At 54.4% G+C, this 14,301-nt stretch overlaps 2 protein-coding genes across 11 annotated transcripts in view; one reads left to right on the top strand and one right to left on the bottom strand.

Annotated features, from left to right (window-relative positions):
• Positions 1-2,198, bottom strand: part of NLRC5 (NLR family CARD domain containing 5) — a 76,486-nt gene extending 74,288 nt beyond the window's left edge. For 8 of the 10 annotated variants that reach the window (XM_036345427.1, XM_036345429.1, XM_036345425.1 and 5 more), the window contains exon 1: positions 1,526-2,196. The gene's annotated coding sequence lies outside the window, so the exon portion shown is untranslated. Of the gene's footprint in view, positions 1-1,525 lie in introns of all 10 variants that reach the window. The other 2 variants (XR_004973575.1, XM_036345424.1) reach the window with 2 other exon arrangements.
• A 4,080-nt stretch (positions 2,199-6,278) lies between these two features.
• LOC118674782 (pancreatic progenitor cell differentiation and proliferation factor-like) lies at positions 6,279-6,715 on the top strand. Its single transcript, XM_036346849.1, is given in 2 exon segments — positions 6,279-6,375; positions 6,378-6,715. Coding segments are annotated over 2 exon segments (405 nt in total). The 3' UTR covers positions 6,686-6,715.
• Positions 6,716-14,301: the final 7,586 nt, after the last annotated feature.

Here is a 14,301-nt window from a genome sequence, read left to right on the forward strand (position 1 = left end):
GCACATTCACCATAGCTAAGAGCTGGAAACAGCCTAAGTGCCCATCAGCAGATGAGTGGATTAGAAAACTGTGGTACATCTACACGATGGAATTCTATGCTGCGGTAAAAAAAAGAAGGAATTCTTACCATTTGCAACAGCATGGATGGAGCTGGAGAGCATTATGCTAAGTGAAATAAGCCAGTCGGAGAAAGATAAATATCACATGATCTCACTCATTTATGGAATATAATGAACAACATAAACTGATGAACAAAAACAGATCCAGAGACAGAGAAGCACGGATCAGACCGTCAAAACACAGAGGGAAGGTAGGGGAGGGTGGGGGGAAGGGGGAGTGATCAACCAAAGGACTTGTATGCATGCATATAGGCCTAACCAATGGACACAGACACCGGGGGGGGGGGGGGAGTAATGGGGGCATAAGGACACATATGTAATACCGTAATCAATAAAGAAATTTTTAAAAAATGAAGTGTGGCCCTAGCCGGTTTGGCTCAGCGTATAGAGTGTCAGCCTATGGACTGAAGGGTCCCCAGGTTCGATTCTGGTCAAGGGCACACGCCCAGGTTGCTGGCTCGATCCCCAGGAGGGGGCGTGCAGGAGGCAGCCGATCAATGATTCCCTCTCATCATTGATGTTTCTAGCTCTCTCTCCCTCTCCCTTCCTCTCTGAAATTAATGAAAATATATTTTAAAAAAAGAAAAGAAAAGAATGCAGTGTGTGTGCCCTAGCCAGTCTGGCTCAGTGGATAGAGTGTGGGCCTGCAGACTGAAGGGTCCTGGGTTCGATTCTGGTCAAGGGCACGGACCTCGGGGTACCTCGGTTGCAACCAACCGATGTCTCTCTCTCACATCGATGTTCCTCCCTCTCCATCCCCCTCCCTCCCTTCCACTCTCTCTCTAAAAAAACCCCCCAAATATATAGAAATAAGGAACGCGGTGGGGTGGAGACACACTGCGCTGGCCTGGCTTGGTGGTGGTTGGAGGGCGGTGGTTACATGGGGCTGCATGCTGTCAGACCCTGCAAGTCCATATGGTTCCACCGATTTCTGTTCCTTCCACTTTTGTATTCGTTTGGACTTGTCCATCATAAAGTTTATTCTCTTTCGGCTAAAAAGTCTGCATTGTGCGTAAAGAGCAGCGTGAGCCCTGTAATTCGTTATTAACAAGCAGTGGAAAGTCGAAGCCCCAGCGGTGACAGGTGCTTTCCAGGGGGGGGGAGGACGGGCTGGAAGGAGAGCGCAGCCCGGATGGTGACCTCAACAGTTTACCTCTGCGGTTCGCAACTCAACCCCAAACTCCGCGGGTAGCAGGCTGCGCCCGGCTCCAGCCACGGGCGCCCCATCCGCCCTTCCTGTCATCATCCCTCCGCCCCGTCCACCCTGCCATCCACCCGATGGACACCAGGACCGCCCGCTCCAGAGCCCCCTGGCATCCCCGCATCCCCACTCTGTCCGGCATTTGCACCGGAATCTGCTGTGCGCGCCCCCTCCCAGGAGCCCGCAGCCCCGCAGCGCACTCACCCGCCGCGCTCCTCACACCTCCGCGCTCTGCACGAAACTGAAAGTAGGCGCCCAGAGCCGCGCAAGCCGAGCCGTGGCCACTGCTAGGAAATCACGTGGATTCTGCATGCCAGCCCTGCGCGGGTGGGGGTGCGGGTGCCCGCCGGGGCGCGGGCTGGGCGCGGGCCAGCGCGCCTTCGCTCTGCCTCTGCGCTTCCCCGCCTTTGGCAACTTTTGCAGGACCGAGGTTGCCCCCAAGGGACGCGGTGGGCGCAGGCCCCTGTCGTGAAGGCGAAACTGAGGCAGGGGGTGAGGGTTAACTTGTTAGGGGCAGAAATAGAATCGTGGGGGGCAGCTGTCATTATAAGAAATATTAGTTATGCTGTTAACCGCGATGGCTCTGTTCTGAATAGAGAAAGCACATTCTAGCCTGGCTGCGAGTGGTAGGCTCGGGACTTGGGAGACAGACAACCCCTGGAATGCGGGCCGCCTCCTCTTCCAAGAACTGCCTATATTTAGGGAAAGATTTGCAACCTTGTTGCTGAGACAGTCTGATCCCGGAGGTGCCCGCAAGTGATGAGCCCTGGGCCAGCATTGCCTGTAACCTGTGGCCCTTATACCTTGCCGACTTTCCCATGCCTTAATTCCGACTTTCCCACGGAATCTTTGTCCTTCTACCCGGTATAAGCAGCTGCCTTATGGGGGTGCGGGGGGGGGGGGGGGAAGAGCAGATTTTTGTGGATGACCTGCGGTTCTCCCATGCTGCCAGAATAAACGTTCATATAAGATTCGATCTTGTCTCTGCTTAATTGTCTCAAGTAGTGACAGGCAGCCGGATGGATTGGTTGTTGGGTTTCAGACTCACCCGGGTGCGCATGTGGGAGGGGTCAGTCGCTGCAGGCGGACCTGGGCTGAGTTCCACTCTCCCTGGAGGGTGGAACAGGATGGGAGGGAGGAGATGCTGGCTGTGCAGGAGGCGGGGACTGAGAACCTGTCCTGTCCTGGGGTGCTCTCTACAAAGAAAGCGGGGGACAAGGATGGGTCTTGGTGACGGAGTTCTTGGCCCTCTCACCGGTGCTAAACACGCTCTACAAATTCATCTCATCCAATCCTCAAAATAACCCTGAAAATGCAGGGGCAAGCATTACCCCACTTTGCAGATGCGTAAACTGAGGCCCAGAGAGGAGTAAGGTGAAGGAACTTGCCCAAGTCACACCAGGATACAGGCAGAGATGAGGAAGAGAGATGGAACGAAGGGGACTGGAAGGCAAAGAAGAAGGTGAGATGGCTCCCCCAGGAGGGGGGTGTCAGTGGCAATCCTGAACGGGCCACTAGCCCAACTACCCTTTCAAACCTTTATTGCAACCTCCCTGGCTTTTTGCATCTGTGCTGGGACGGGGAGCTCCCTCCTGCAGAGGCCCTCTCCATCCGCGGACAAGCCTGCCTGCTGGGAAGGTCTTCCATGCACCTCCAGCTTCCACGCCCAGACCACTGCCTCCCAGGCCAGGGGTGTGGGGGTGTGGGGGCGAGGCAGCATCCTGAGCACAACCGCCGGCGTCAGGCACCCTGGCTCCCAGTCCTGCTCGCCAACGTACTGGCCAAATGCCTTTATTTCCCGGAGCCTCAGTTTTGCCATCTGTGCAGAGGGGGTGAGAATCTGATGACCTCAAGTTGGGGCTGATGCAGCTGAGCCAGAAGCCCATGAGCCGACCTTATATTTGTGTCCCTTTCCGGAAGGCTCACATCGCCATGAGATGCAAGCTGCCTCCTTTCTCGGACCCAACCAGCCTTCTCCGGGGAACAGATTTCCCCAGGGCCTGGGTCGTGAGGCCTGGACCCCATCCGGGCTGGGAGGATTTCCTCCTCTTTTGAGGTGGGCCCAGGTCAGAGCTTCTGGGCTTGGATGGAGGAATCAGGAGGTGGGAGAAGGTTCTGGCCGCGCTGGAACTCCACGGCGCCCTCTGCTGGTGCAGGGCTGTGTAAGCGCCCTCCCAGGCCGACCTGGCTGCTATGCTGCTTGGGGACCTTGCAGAAGCTAAGGCTCTGCACCCCTGGAGTAGAAAGGAGACCTGGGGTCTGCTGGGGTCCTGGCCGGGCTGGGGTCCACCCTCTGTCTGCACGATGTGATGGTGAAGGTTTCTGTTTTGGGAAGGAGCTGCTCAGAGCTGCCAGTGTATCCTGATATTGCCTTGAAAAGACATACACACGAATTTTGTGCACCGGGCCTCTAGTATAAAATAATATTGAATGTCAACTGTAAATGAAAAATAAAATTTAAAAAAGAGAGAGATAAGAACTTGGCCCGCAACCCCAGTAGGTGGCGTGCAGGAGGCAGCCGATCAATAATTCTCTCTCATCATTGATGTTTCTATCTCTCTATCCCTCTCCCTTCTACTTTCTAAAATCCATTAAAAATATTTTTTTAAGAAAGAAAGAGAGAAACCCTCAGCACTCCCTTGAGACCAGCCATTTAGGGGCCAGGCCTTTGCTCAGGCAGTCCCTTCCTCCTGCCATGCCCTCCCTCCCTCCTTCCTGCTGTGTCTCCCTCCGCATTAAGACTCTAGGTAGGGTCTTGCGTCCCCAGCGGTCGATCCTAAGTCCTGGAGGGAAGGGGCCACATTTCCCTGCCAAAGCCTGGGCCCGACACAACACCAGAGGGACCAGGGAGCCACCTGCTGAGCCAGCCACCTGCTCCGGTCTCTGTGGCACATCCCGGAACCCCAGAGGCTCAGGAAGAGCCTCTCCTTGGAATAGGAGGCCGGGATGGTAGTGAGGATGGTTTCCCAGGCGCTGCTCGAAGCACAAAGCCACCCTCTTCTCTCCTCTCGTGCTGAGTGGGAAGCAATGGCCCCAAGGGGCCCCGGGGTCAGGTCTAGACATTGATCCTCTGGAAACCTGGGAAGTTCCCCAGCACCTGTGACTGTGGGGTCACGAGACACTTTCTCTTCTGGATTCTATTGACCCACATCCCCAACAGCCTGCTCCTGGTGGGTTGAAAGCTGTGTCCACCAGGACTTTCCCAGTTGCTCACTTCCTCCCCCTCCAAAGCCAAACCAGCACAGACGTCATCCGCCATCCGGGCCAGTTGGGTTTAACCGTATCTTGACATCGGGAGACCAATCACGCTAGCTTGGCGCTACCCCAAGTGTGGGCCCTTGACCAGCAGCATCAGCCCCTCCCAGCAGGTAACGTGGTTCGAAGGGGTGGGCCAGGAATCTGCTGACACTCTGCCTGTGATTCTGACGCGCAATCATGCCCCGGTTTGAGACTCCAGCTCTAGGTAACATCCAAATCGCTTCCTGGTTGTGAGTTATGAGTTGTAGATGCACCTTCCCTGACCACCCCACCCATTTTTCTTCCTGGCTCCGACACAGTCAAGGTCAAGGTTATGTAGACCTTGGTGTGGCTAGTGATTGTCCACCTCTGCCCATTAGACGCTAAGCTTTATGAAGTCAGGGACCAGAGAGTCCTGGCCCAGAGTGAAAACTCAGCAGATACTTTCTGTGGGGAAATATATATATAAAGTGCTGGAGGTGTAGCCCTGGCCGGCTTGGCTCAGTGGATAGAGCATCGGCCTGCAGACTGAAGGGTCCCGGGTTCGATTCTGGTCAAGGGCACGTACCTGGGCTGCAGGCTCGATCCCCAACCCTGGTCAGAGCATGTGCAGGAGGCAACCAATCGATGTGTCTCTCTCATCATTGATGTTTCTATCTCTCTCTCTCCCTTCCTGTCTGAAATTAATTTTTTTTTAAAAGTGCTGAAGGCGTAGAAACTATTGACTCTTATAACTGTGGCACGTGACCTTGACCAAGTGTCCTTCTGGTTGGCAGCTTCTGGGGCTCCCTCTCTGCAGTGAAGGGGTGGGCCCAACTGACCCCGAGGGCCACGCCCACCCTCTGCCATTTCAGTAGGGGCTCAATTTAATGCCCGCCCCCAATCCAGCCATCCCACACCAGCGCCAACGATGGCATCTCCTCCCACCCCACCCCAGAGCCTTCTGTAGCTGCTACTGCCTCCTTCTGGCCTTTGAGCGTCTATGACACAGTCTCAACCTACCTCCTGGCCTGATCTGCAGCAACTTCACCCCAACAGCCCTCTGCTCAGCCTCGCTGGGTTCTGCTGCTCAGCTCCTAAGCGTTCTTCCCTGGCCCAGGACACCTTCCCGGCTCTCTCCTGCCCCTGGAGGCCCAGGTACCACTGCCTGCAGGCAGCGTCCTACACACAGCCGTGTTTACGTCCACGGCCAGGCTCAAAGCAAGAAGGGAGGGCCTCAGAAGCCAGGAACAAGGGTTCTGGAAGCCAGGGGAGGAGGGCCACGCAGGACATCGCGGGAGGGGGTCACAGGTGTTTCTTAGGTCCTCCGAACTTTTCGGATTCCTAGATAACGAAAAGGAAGCCAATGAAAGAATCCAAAAACTTCAGAGCATTTTAAAAGGCTAAATGCAATGTGCTATCCTGGATCCTGGGGCCAAAAAAAATAATAATAATAAGTCAGTGGGAAACTGGTGACATTTAAATAAAGTTTGGAGTCTGGTTAACAGCGCAGGAGTGTAATCTCTTAGTTATGACAAGTGAACCGTGGTTCCGAGAGACGGCGGGTTTTTTCTTTATACTTTCCTCTATTCTCCTTGCATTACGTTTGTCTTTGGTTTTCACTATTAAGAAATATTGAGTCCGCGCGTCTCGGTCGTGGTGTGGCCTCCCGCGGTCTCCTCTGCAAATGGGCTCCCTGGCCTAGCGCTCCCCCCACCCCACCCCCCTCGTTCCCGACACCATGATCTCACGCCAAGGTCCACGAGGGGTCACCACTGAGGTTCCCACCAGCCCACAGAGAGAGCATGGCAGCATCCCCTCCAGCGGCTCCCTCATGACCACCACGACTACTAGCGGTGCCGTCTGGGCTCCACTTCCAGTACCAGCTCCCGTGGAAGTGCCGAGTACCCTGGGGTGGCCATCCCCCACCACCCGGGTCTCCCCAAAGCCAACCCGGGTCACTGGTGGGCAAGCTTCTTTTGGGGGGAAGTCCGGTCTCCATTCATGGCCACAGTGTCAGAGTCCCCAGAACTCTCGGAGTCTCCCCAGGCCTCCAGCAGCATGATCACCTGTGATCTGGCTCGGGAAGCCACAAGGAAGCAGCCTGGCGGCCAGCCCGGCAAAGTCAACGCTGGGCCCCCATCCTGAGTGGCCACCACCAGCCACCAGACTTCCAGAGGAGCTAAGCTCCTTGAGCCCCTCCCCCCCTCCTCCATCCCCTTCCCTCTCCTCACCCCACCTCGCTAGACCGGCTGCAGCAAGCAGAAGCAGCTGGGTTCTTTTATATCAAAACAGCAACACACCAAAAAGGAAGTTGAGAGAGCCCCACTTTTTACTACCCAAGCCACACGCAAGCCTGCCTGACACCCCACACCCATGTGCCTTGCACCAAGTGGAAAATAAATGAGAAGCAGCCAGCAAAAAAAAAAAAAAAGAAGAAGAAGAAGAAGGAGAAAGAAAGAAAGAAAAAAAGAAAGAAAGAAAGAAAAGAAAAGGAAAGGAAAGGAAAGAAAAAAGAAATATTGAGCCCAGCTGTTATGTCTCAGTGGTTGAGCACTGACCTATGAACCAGGAGGTTGAGGTTCGATTCCTGGTCAGGGCACATGCATGGGTTGTGGGCTCGATCCCCAGTCCAGGGCGTGCAGGAAGCAGCTGATCAATGCTTCTCTCTCATCATTGATGCTTCTATCCCTCTCTCCTTCTCCCCTCCTCTCTGAAGTCAATAAAAAAAAATATATATTTAAAATGTGAGCCACAAAACGTTGCCTGGCTAGGCGTGGGGTGAGAAATTATATCCTCACGGAAGACCAGACGGTGACAACCTGGTCTGACAGCACATCTGAGGCTCTGGAGGCTGTGGACGGGTACCTGGGTCCAGTGGGTGAGAATGTCATGGGAAAGCTGTGGGGGACGTGGGATGGGGGCGACCCATCGCCAGGACAGGGACCCGTCAGAACGGTGGCCACTGCCCCGGGGAGAGTGGAGGGACGAAGCCAACTCAGAGTGGCCAGGGCGGGGGAAAGAGGAAGCAGCCCGGGGCAGCTCTGAGGCTTGAGCCCTGGGCCCACCCCGCCACTCCCCTCCCTGTGACCTGGGCATGACTCTTGCCCCCTCCGGCCCTTGGTTTTCTCAGCTGTGCGACTGAAGCCATCCCTCACCCCGCTCACCTCTCAGGGTCTGGTGAGGGTGCCCCCACTGAGCTCTTGGTGCCTCGACTTCTTCATTCGCACAATGGAGACAACAACAGTGCCTGCCTGGTAGCTGGTTGTGAAGATGAAATAAGACAAAGCTTAGCTCAGGACCTGCTGCCCGGACGACTTCCACAAAGCGGCGCTGCTGCTTCTCTGTGAGGCTGTTCATGCAGCAGCGATGCTTCCGCCCTGGGCGAGGCGCCGGGTGCAGCTCAGAGCCCAGGGCGGGGTGCAGCCCAGATCAAACCGGCACGGCTCCACCTTAGGAAGCTGGGTGCTTCCCAGGTAATCCCAGAACTGACACCTGAGGGCACCTGAACAGAGAGGGGCACCGGGCTGCGGTTTGAGAGCCCTGGAGAAGGGATCTGACCTCATTGGGCCGAGGGGAGGGAGGCTTGCCCTGAGGAGGAATCAAATGGGGGGAGGGGGGGAGAGAAAACATTCTGGGCGTGTGCAAAGGCCCTGCGGAGGGAGCGTGGCCGGTACAGGAAATGGACGGGCAGCAGGGGGCGGGCAGCAGGGACGGGCTCCAGCCGTGAAACCAACGGCTGCTTTACAACACGAGGCTTCGCCTCACGCACAGCTGAGCTCACACCAAAGGGAGGACCATCCTAGACGCTGGAGAGGAAGGTGGCACCGAGCGCCCAGGCTGTGACCACAGCGATCCAGAGAGACGAGGCCAGGATGTGGGTTCAGACCACACTGGCGTGTGGGGTTACGACAGCCTCCGAGGCAAAGACGTGAGAGGAGGCGTTGGGGCTAAAATAACTCCCCTCCGTTGTAAGGAGACGACACTTACCCGCCGAAGGAAGCCACAAGGAGCGCTGCGTTGGGGCAGGGCCCCTAGGAAGGAAACCCCAGCCCGTGCACATGCAGCTCTGACGTCTACGCCGTCCTGCCCGCTGGCACAGGTCGTCCTGAGCCCAGAGATGAACCTAACAGCCCCCCCACACACACACACACCCAGACCCGTGCCTGATGCAACCACTGAGGCTCCTGGCACAAGTGCAAAACCACTCTCCAAGCAGAGGTGGGGGGGGGGGGGACCAGGAGGCTGAGTCTGTCCGCAGGAAAACCAAGTTCCCCTGGAGATGAGCTTCCGAGTAACCAGGCCTCACAGACCACAGGAGGAACCATCCACCACGTGAGCGATCCAACAAACAACCCCTAAGAGGGCAGGCCCCCCAAAGAACAGCCTGGAAGGAACCGCAGAGGAGCACAGAGCACAGCGTGGGGGCATCAGCACTGCCACTTCCGGACCGCCTTTCTGTGTGTCGGTAGGCGCAGAGCATGCTCCTGGCACAGGGTTGGCATGAGCACAGGCGAGAATGAAGTGGCCGTCCTGGGAGGTGGCCTTGGCCAGGGAGGTGGGGACTTGCGTGGAGAACCGGAAGTCCAGCGTGCAGGCGGGGCCCGAGGTGGGGCCCCAGGCGGGGAGGAAGGAGGCGTCTGAGAACGTCTTGTGGATAAAGTGACCCTAGAGAAGGCCGGGTGCGGCCTGGACCCCTCTCCTGCCCTTTCCCGGGTGGCCCTGCTGGGCTAGGAGCCAGCTCCCGGAAGCCGAAAAGGAGCCTCGGAAAGCATCCAGCCCCGAGTTCAGATGGGGAAGCGGAGGGAGAGCTGCACTCACGACTAGAGGCTCCTCCCAACTGGCCTTTCATTCATTCAACAGGTAGCTCCCGAGTGCCTGCTGTGTCCCAACCACCGTGTGGGGTGAGCCAGACGGACGTGGTGCCAACCCTCACAGGCTTATCTCCCAGGGAAGACATCGGTCAGAACGTCTGGTGACCTGCTTCCTCCCTGCCCTGGCTGGCTGCCCGCCGGCCCCGCACCTGCAGGGGGGCATCAAAGGGGCCCAGCGACGTGTACTTACTCACACTCCCCTTGGGGATAGCGAGCAGGTTTACATGCTGTCAGAGTCACAGGCTGCAGAGTCCCCCACCACCACAAGAGGGAGGCCTTGGCCTCCAGGCAGTGCCCACCTGTGGCCCAGGGCCAGCCCGGAGCTTGGCCAGCTCTGGGCTCCCTCACCCCCACAAACATGCCAGATTGAGCCTCCTTTGGTGCCCTTAGAACCTTCTATCAGCAGGGCCTTCTCTCTCTGCTGAGGCCAATGCCGGGAGTCTGGCCTCCCTGCTTCCCCACGGGGAGCAGGAAACATATTTATCTGTGTGTTGATCTGAAGGTCAACGGAGGAGTTGACCTCACAGTCGACAGACGGATGATCAACGCCCAACCTGCAAAGAGTCAAGGACCCGGGACCTTTGTCCTGCCCTCGGCCCAGAGAGGGGCCAGGGAGAGGCCCGTCAGCAGAGTGGGGACGCTTACCAGCAGGCGCCCTAGGGCCTCCTTGGAGGTCACAGACGTGTTCTGCATGGAGACCTCCATGGACTTGTCCTCCACCCACTCCTCCTGGCGGCTGGCGATGGACCGGTGGCTGACCTGGATGCGGGAGAACCAGTGGACTAGGGCAGGCATCGTGGGGCCTTTCCGCAGGAGAGGAGGCCCCGTCCCTGGGTGGCCGTCACTCTTCTCCGTGAGCTCCTGTAACTTCCATCCTGTGGCGCACGGTTAACCGTTATTAATCTATCTTAGGTTAAATGATAAGAAAGAAAATAAAAATATTTGCTTTCAGTATTTGTATATAAACATGCATGTTTGTGTATGACTATGCAAGCGTGCATAACCAACAAGGAAGAAATATGCATGATAATTACAGCCCTCAATTCTGCAACCGTTCACATGGTTGCTGGGTTTTATAGCCGTCATCTTCCACTACCCAGCCCAGGCCCTCAGCGAACATCTCAGCGGGTCATGCCTGGTTCCCTACCTGGTGGGGTGACCCCAGCCTTCATTCCTGAGAAGTCTGGGCCCAGTTACCCTGCCACTGACTTTAATCACAGGATATGGTAGTGCTAAGTGACATCCTATGGGGTTCCTCATTATCATCCCAGCCAATAGAGCAATGCTCTTCTTTGCCTGTGGAGAAGTTCAAAGTAGCCAGATGGCAGTCTTTAAATAAAGGGTGTCCCAAAATTCACGCAAGATTTGAATTTTGCGTGAGCATTAACAACAACAACAACAAAAAGTAAAAGCCTAATTTTACTTGGTTTATTGAATCAGATTCTAATATCTGTTGCCCTTTGATTTCAATCCCTTCAATTTGATAAGCATTACCAAGTACCAATGATGGCCCAGGAGCAGGGACAATGAAGACCAATGAAGACCACGGCTTTGCATATGTGCCAGCAAAGCCGTGGAGGCCATTTACCCGATGTGCTATTCCACACATAACCCTATACTGTATACTTCATGAATCAATAAAAAAAAATTACAATTTTTTATATAAACCTGTGTTTTTTATCAAAATTACTTCTTGCGTGAATTTTGGGACACCTTTATATATATTTTAATTGATTTCAGAGAGGAAGGGAGCGCTACAAAGAGGTAGATAGAAACATCAATGATGAGAGAGAATCAATGATGATGGGCTGCCTCCTGCACACCCCCCACTGGGGATCGAGCCCACAACACGGGTATTTGCCCTGACTGGGAATCGAACCATGACCACCTGGTTCATCGGTTGACACAACCACGGAGCCACATGGGTTGGCTAGGTGGCAGTCTTAGCTTCCAGTTCACTGGAATCGTTGTGTCGCGGTTACATCGTTTCTCCCTGTTGTGGGTTGAATTTGTGTTCCGAAAACTCATGTCCATCCAGAACCTCGGAATGTGACCGTACTTGGAAATGAAATATTAGCGGATGTAAATCAAATGACTGGAGTCTTATAAGAAGGCCATGTGAAGACACAGGGAAGAAGGCAGTGAAGTGGGGCAGGAAGTGCAGTGATGCTGTACAAGCCAAGCCAGGCCCAGGACTGCTGGCAGCAGCGGCAGCAGCTAAGTGTGTGAGCATCCAGTCATTCTCCGAGACCCCTCTGTCTTCCGTGCGGGCCAAAGAGGAGAGCTGAATGGAGACTGGGAATCACCACCCCTGCACCTTTCATGCTCTTGTTGGTGACACTCTCTCTGCCATCCCTCCAGGGACATGGCATTGCTTTCGATTGACCATTTTCCTACGTAGAGGCAGTTCTAGTGACTTCCACGTGGCCTTCTGTACCCTGACACCCCTCACTCCACAGGTCAAGGAACCAGTGTGGGGAGTCTGCCAGTTGCTGGGGACACACCTACCTCTAGGATGTGTTCAGGGACCCACTGGACGCACTGTGAGATCGACCTGAGCTAAAATGCCATTGGTCACCTGACCTCCACAGGTTTCAGCGCTGACCGGGGGACCACAATGATGCTGTGGGTCTCCTAGATTTAATGTCAATTTAGACCAGTGTCGAGTAATCCCTGAAAGCCTGGCCATTTCCTTTTCCCCAGAGCAGTCCCCGGGGGAAGGCTGGGAGACACATTACAGCAGTGGTTCTCAACCTTCCTAATGCCGCGACCCTTTAATACAGTTCCTCATGTTGTGGCGACCCCCCAACCATAAAATTATTTTCGTTGTTATTTCATAACTGTAATTTTGCTACTGTTATGAATCATAATGGAAATATCTGATATGCAGGATGTATTTTCATGGTTACAAATTGAACATAATTAAAGCATAGTGTGATTAATCACAAAAACAACATGTAATTATACATGTGTTTTCAATGGTCTTAGGCGACCCCTGTGAAAGGGTCGTTCGAGCCCCCAAAGGGGTCGCGACCCACAGGTTGAGAACCGCTGCTTTATCACATATGTTTTCAGTGTTGCAGGGTCCCTCCTCAAGGGGACCCAGCCCCCTTCCTTCAAGGGGTTCTGAGTCTGTAAACTGGCTTAAGCCTGGGCGTTGATGGAGGGGCCATAATTCTCTGTGTTGGTGAATCAAGAGACTTGCATTCACTCGACCTACGACTCTTCTGCTTATCCCGATCAAATAGGAATTGAGTAGAAAATCCATTTCCTTCTTCCCAAGGCAATACCATGACCAACTAGCCAAAGCCGAAGCTCTCTGCAAGTCAAATCATCTGACTTCTGTGTTGCCTCTGCTGCCCATGATGCTAAGCACAGCCAGCTTGTCTTTGATGGTTAAGGGGCACCACTTGGCCCCTGCCACTCTGGAACTGTTACCCCCACTGTATTTAGGGATACCAGCCAACTGGCACTATTTCCCACTGTCATTTCTGACCCATAGCGATGAGTGACCCAGACTCTGCAGTGAGGCGGGGCTCCCCCTCCCTAATTTACTTCTCAATCATGATGCAAGTTGTGTCTGCTGGACCCTGGCAGGGTGGGAGAGCAAATCTCAAATGATAAATCCATTCTAACATTCCGGTCTCCCTCAGTAAGCCTTTCCATGTCTTCCTCTAGTGTCCCAAGGCAGTTCCTGCACGTCACCTTCATTCAGTGTAGATAGACCACCATTTAAAAATACATATACATATACATATACATATACATATACATATACATATACATATACATATACATATACATACACATATACATATATATATACATATTGATTTCAGAGAGGAAGGGAGAGGGGGAGAGAGATAGAAACATCAATGATGAGAGAGAATAATCATTGATCGGCCGCCTCCTGCACACCCCCTACTGGATCAAGCCCACAACCCGGGCATGTGCCCTGACCAGGAATTGAACCATGACCTCCTGGTTCATAGGTCGACGCTCAACCACCAAGCCACGCCGGCCGGGCAGGTACACCACCTTGTCATCTGTCTCAGCCAACCACCGAGCACAGTGTTCCAGCCCTTTCTAACTCCTCATGCTTAGTCCATCATTCCAGAACCTCTGCTCCCTGGGCCTGTACGAACACGTTCAGCCTGATCCAACTTTCTGTTCCTTTCACCAGCATCCCACACCCTCGTATCTATTCCCATGCACACCCCGATTTTTGTCTGGATGAACTTGAAAAACCACGTTGTTCTTTTGGTGTCCCTGTGTGGTACAACTCCTCACACCTCACCCTTTGGGGCCTGCTGGGACTCCAGTCAGGTTATAGGACGAGAAACAAAGAGGGGTGGGGTGGGAGTAGGTCCTGGGAAGAATTAGTGTCGAGGGAGGCACCGGGGGAGCCGGTTACAGTTTTCATACACAGGGTCAATTAACTTCCTTAGAAACAGGTATCAAGGCTGGCTCCTAGGACACAGGCCCCCAGAAGCTCTCCCTTGTCAGGCTGTAGACAGGTGTGGCTTCTCGCCTCCCTTTTGGCTACAGACAGAATATTTATCGCCATGGTTATTATGTATAATGTCATTCTAACCAAGTACCTGCTTGCTACGTAGAATGCCAACTGCGGCACTGCTAGTAACTGACTGCATTTTCCCGGGGCCTTTCACGGGAAGGAGGCTGCGGACCAGGCCACACCCCCTTCAGGCCCATCACGTATATTAAAGACCCGAAGACACAGGGAAGAAGCCTGTGAACTTGGCTGAACCTGAGGTTCCCAAATGACCATGAGCTCATGTTGGGGAGTGTTTCTTCTGTAGAACTAAGATTAAAACCAACAAACATCTTGGAAGTTGCAAACTTAATCAGCTGCTACGTTGGCCTGAGCTG

This window comes from Myotis myotis, unplaced genomic scaffold (genome assembly GCF_014108235.1).
Source record: "Myotis myotis isolate mMyoMyo1 unplaced genomic scaffold, mMyoMyo1.p scaffold_m19_p_19, whole genome shotgun sequence".
Lineage (NCBI taxonomy): Eukaryota > Metazoa > Chordata > Mammalia > Chiroptera > Vespertilionidae > Myotis > Myotis myotis.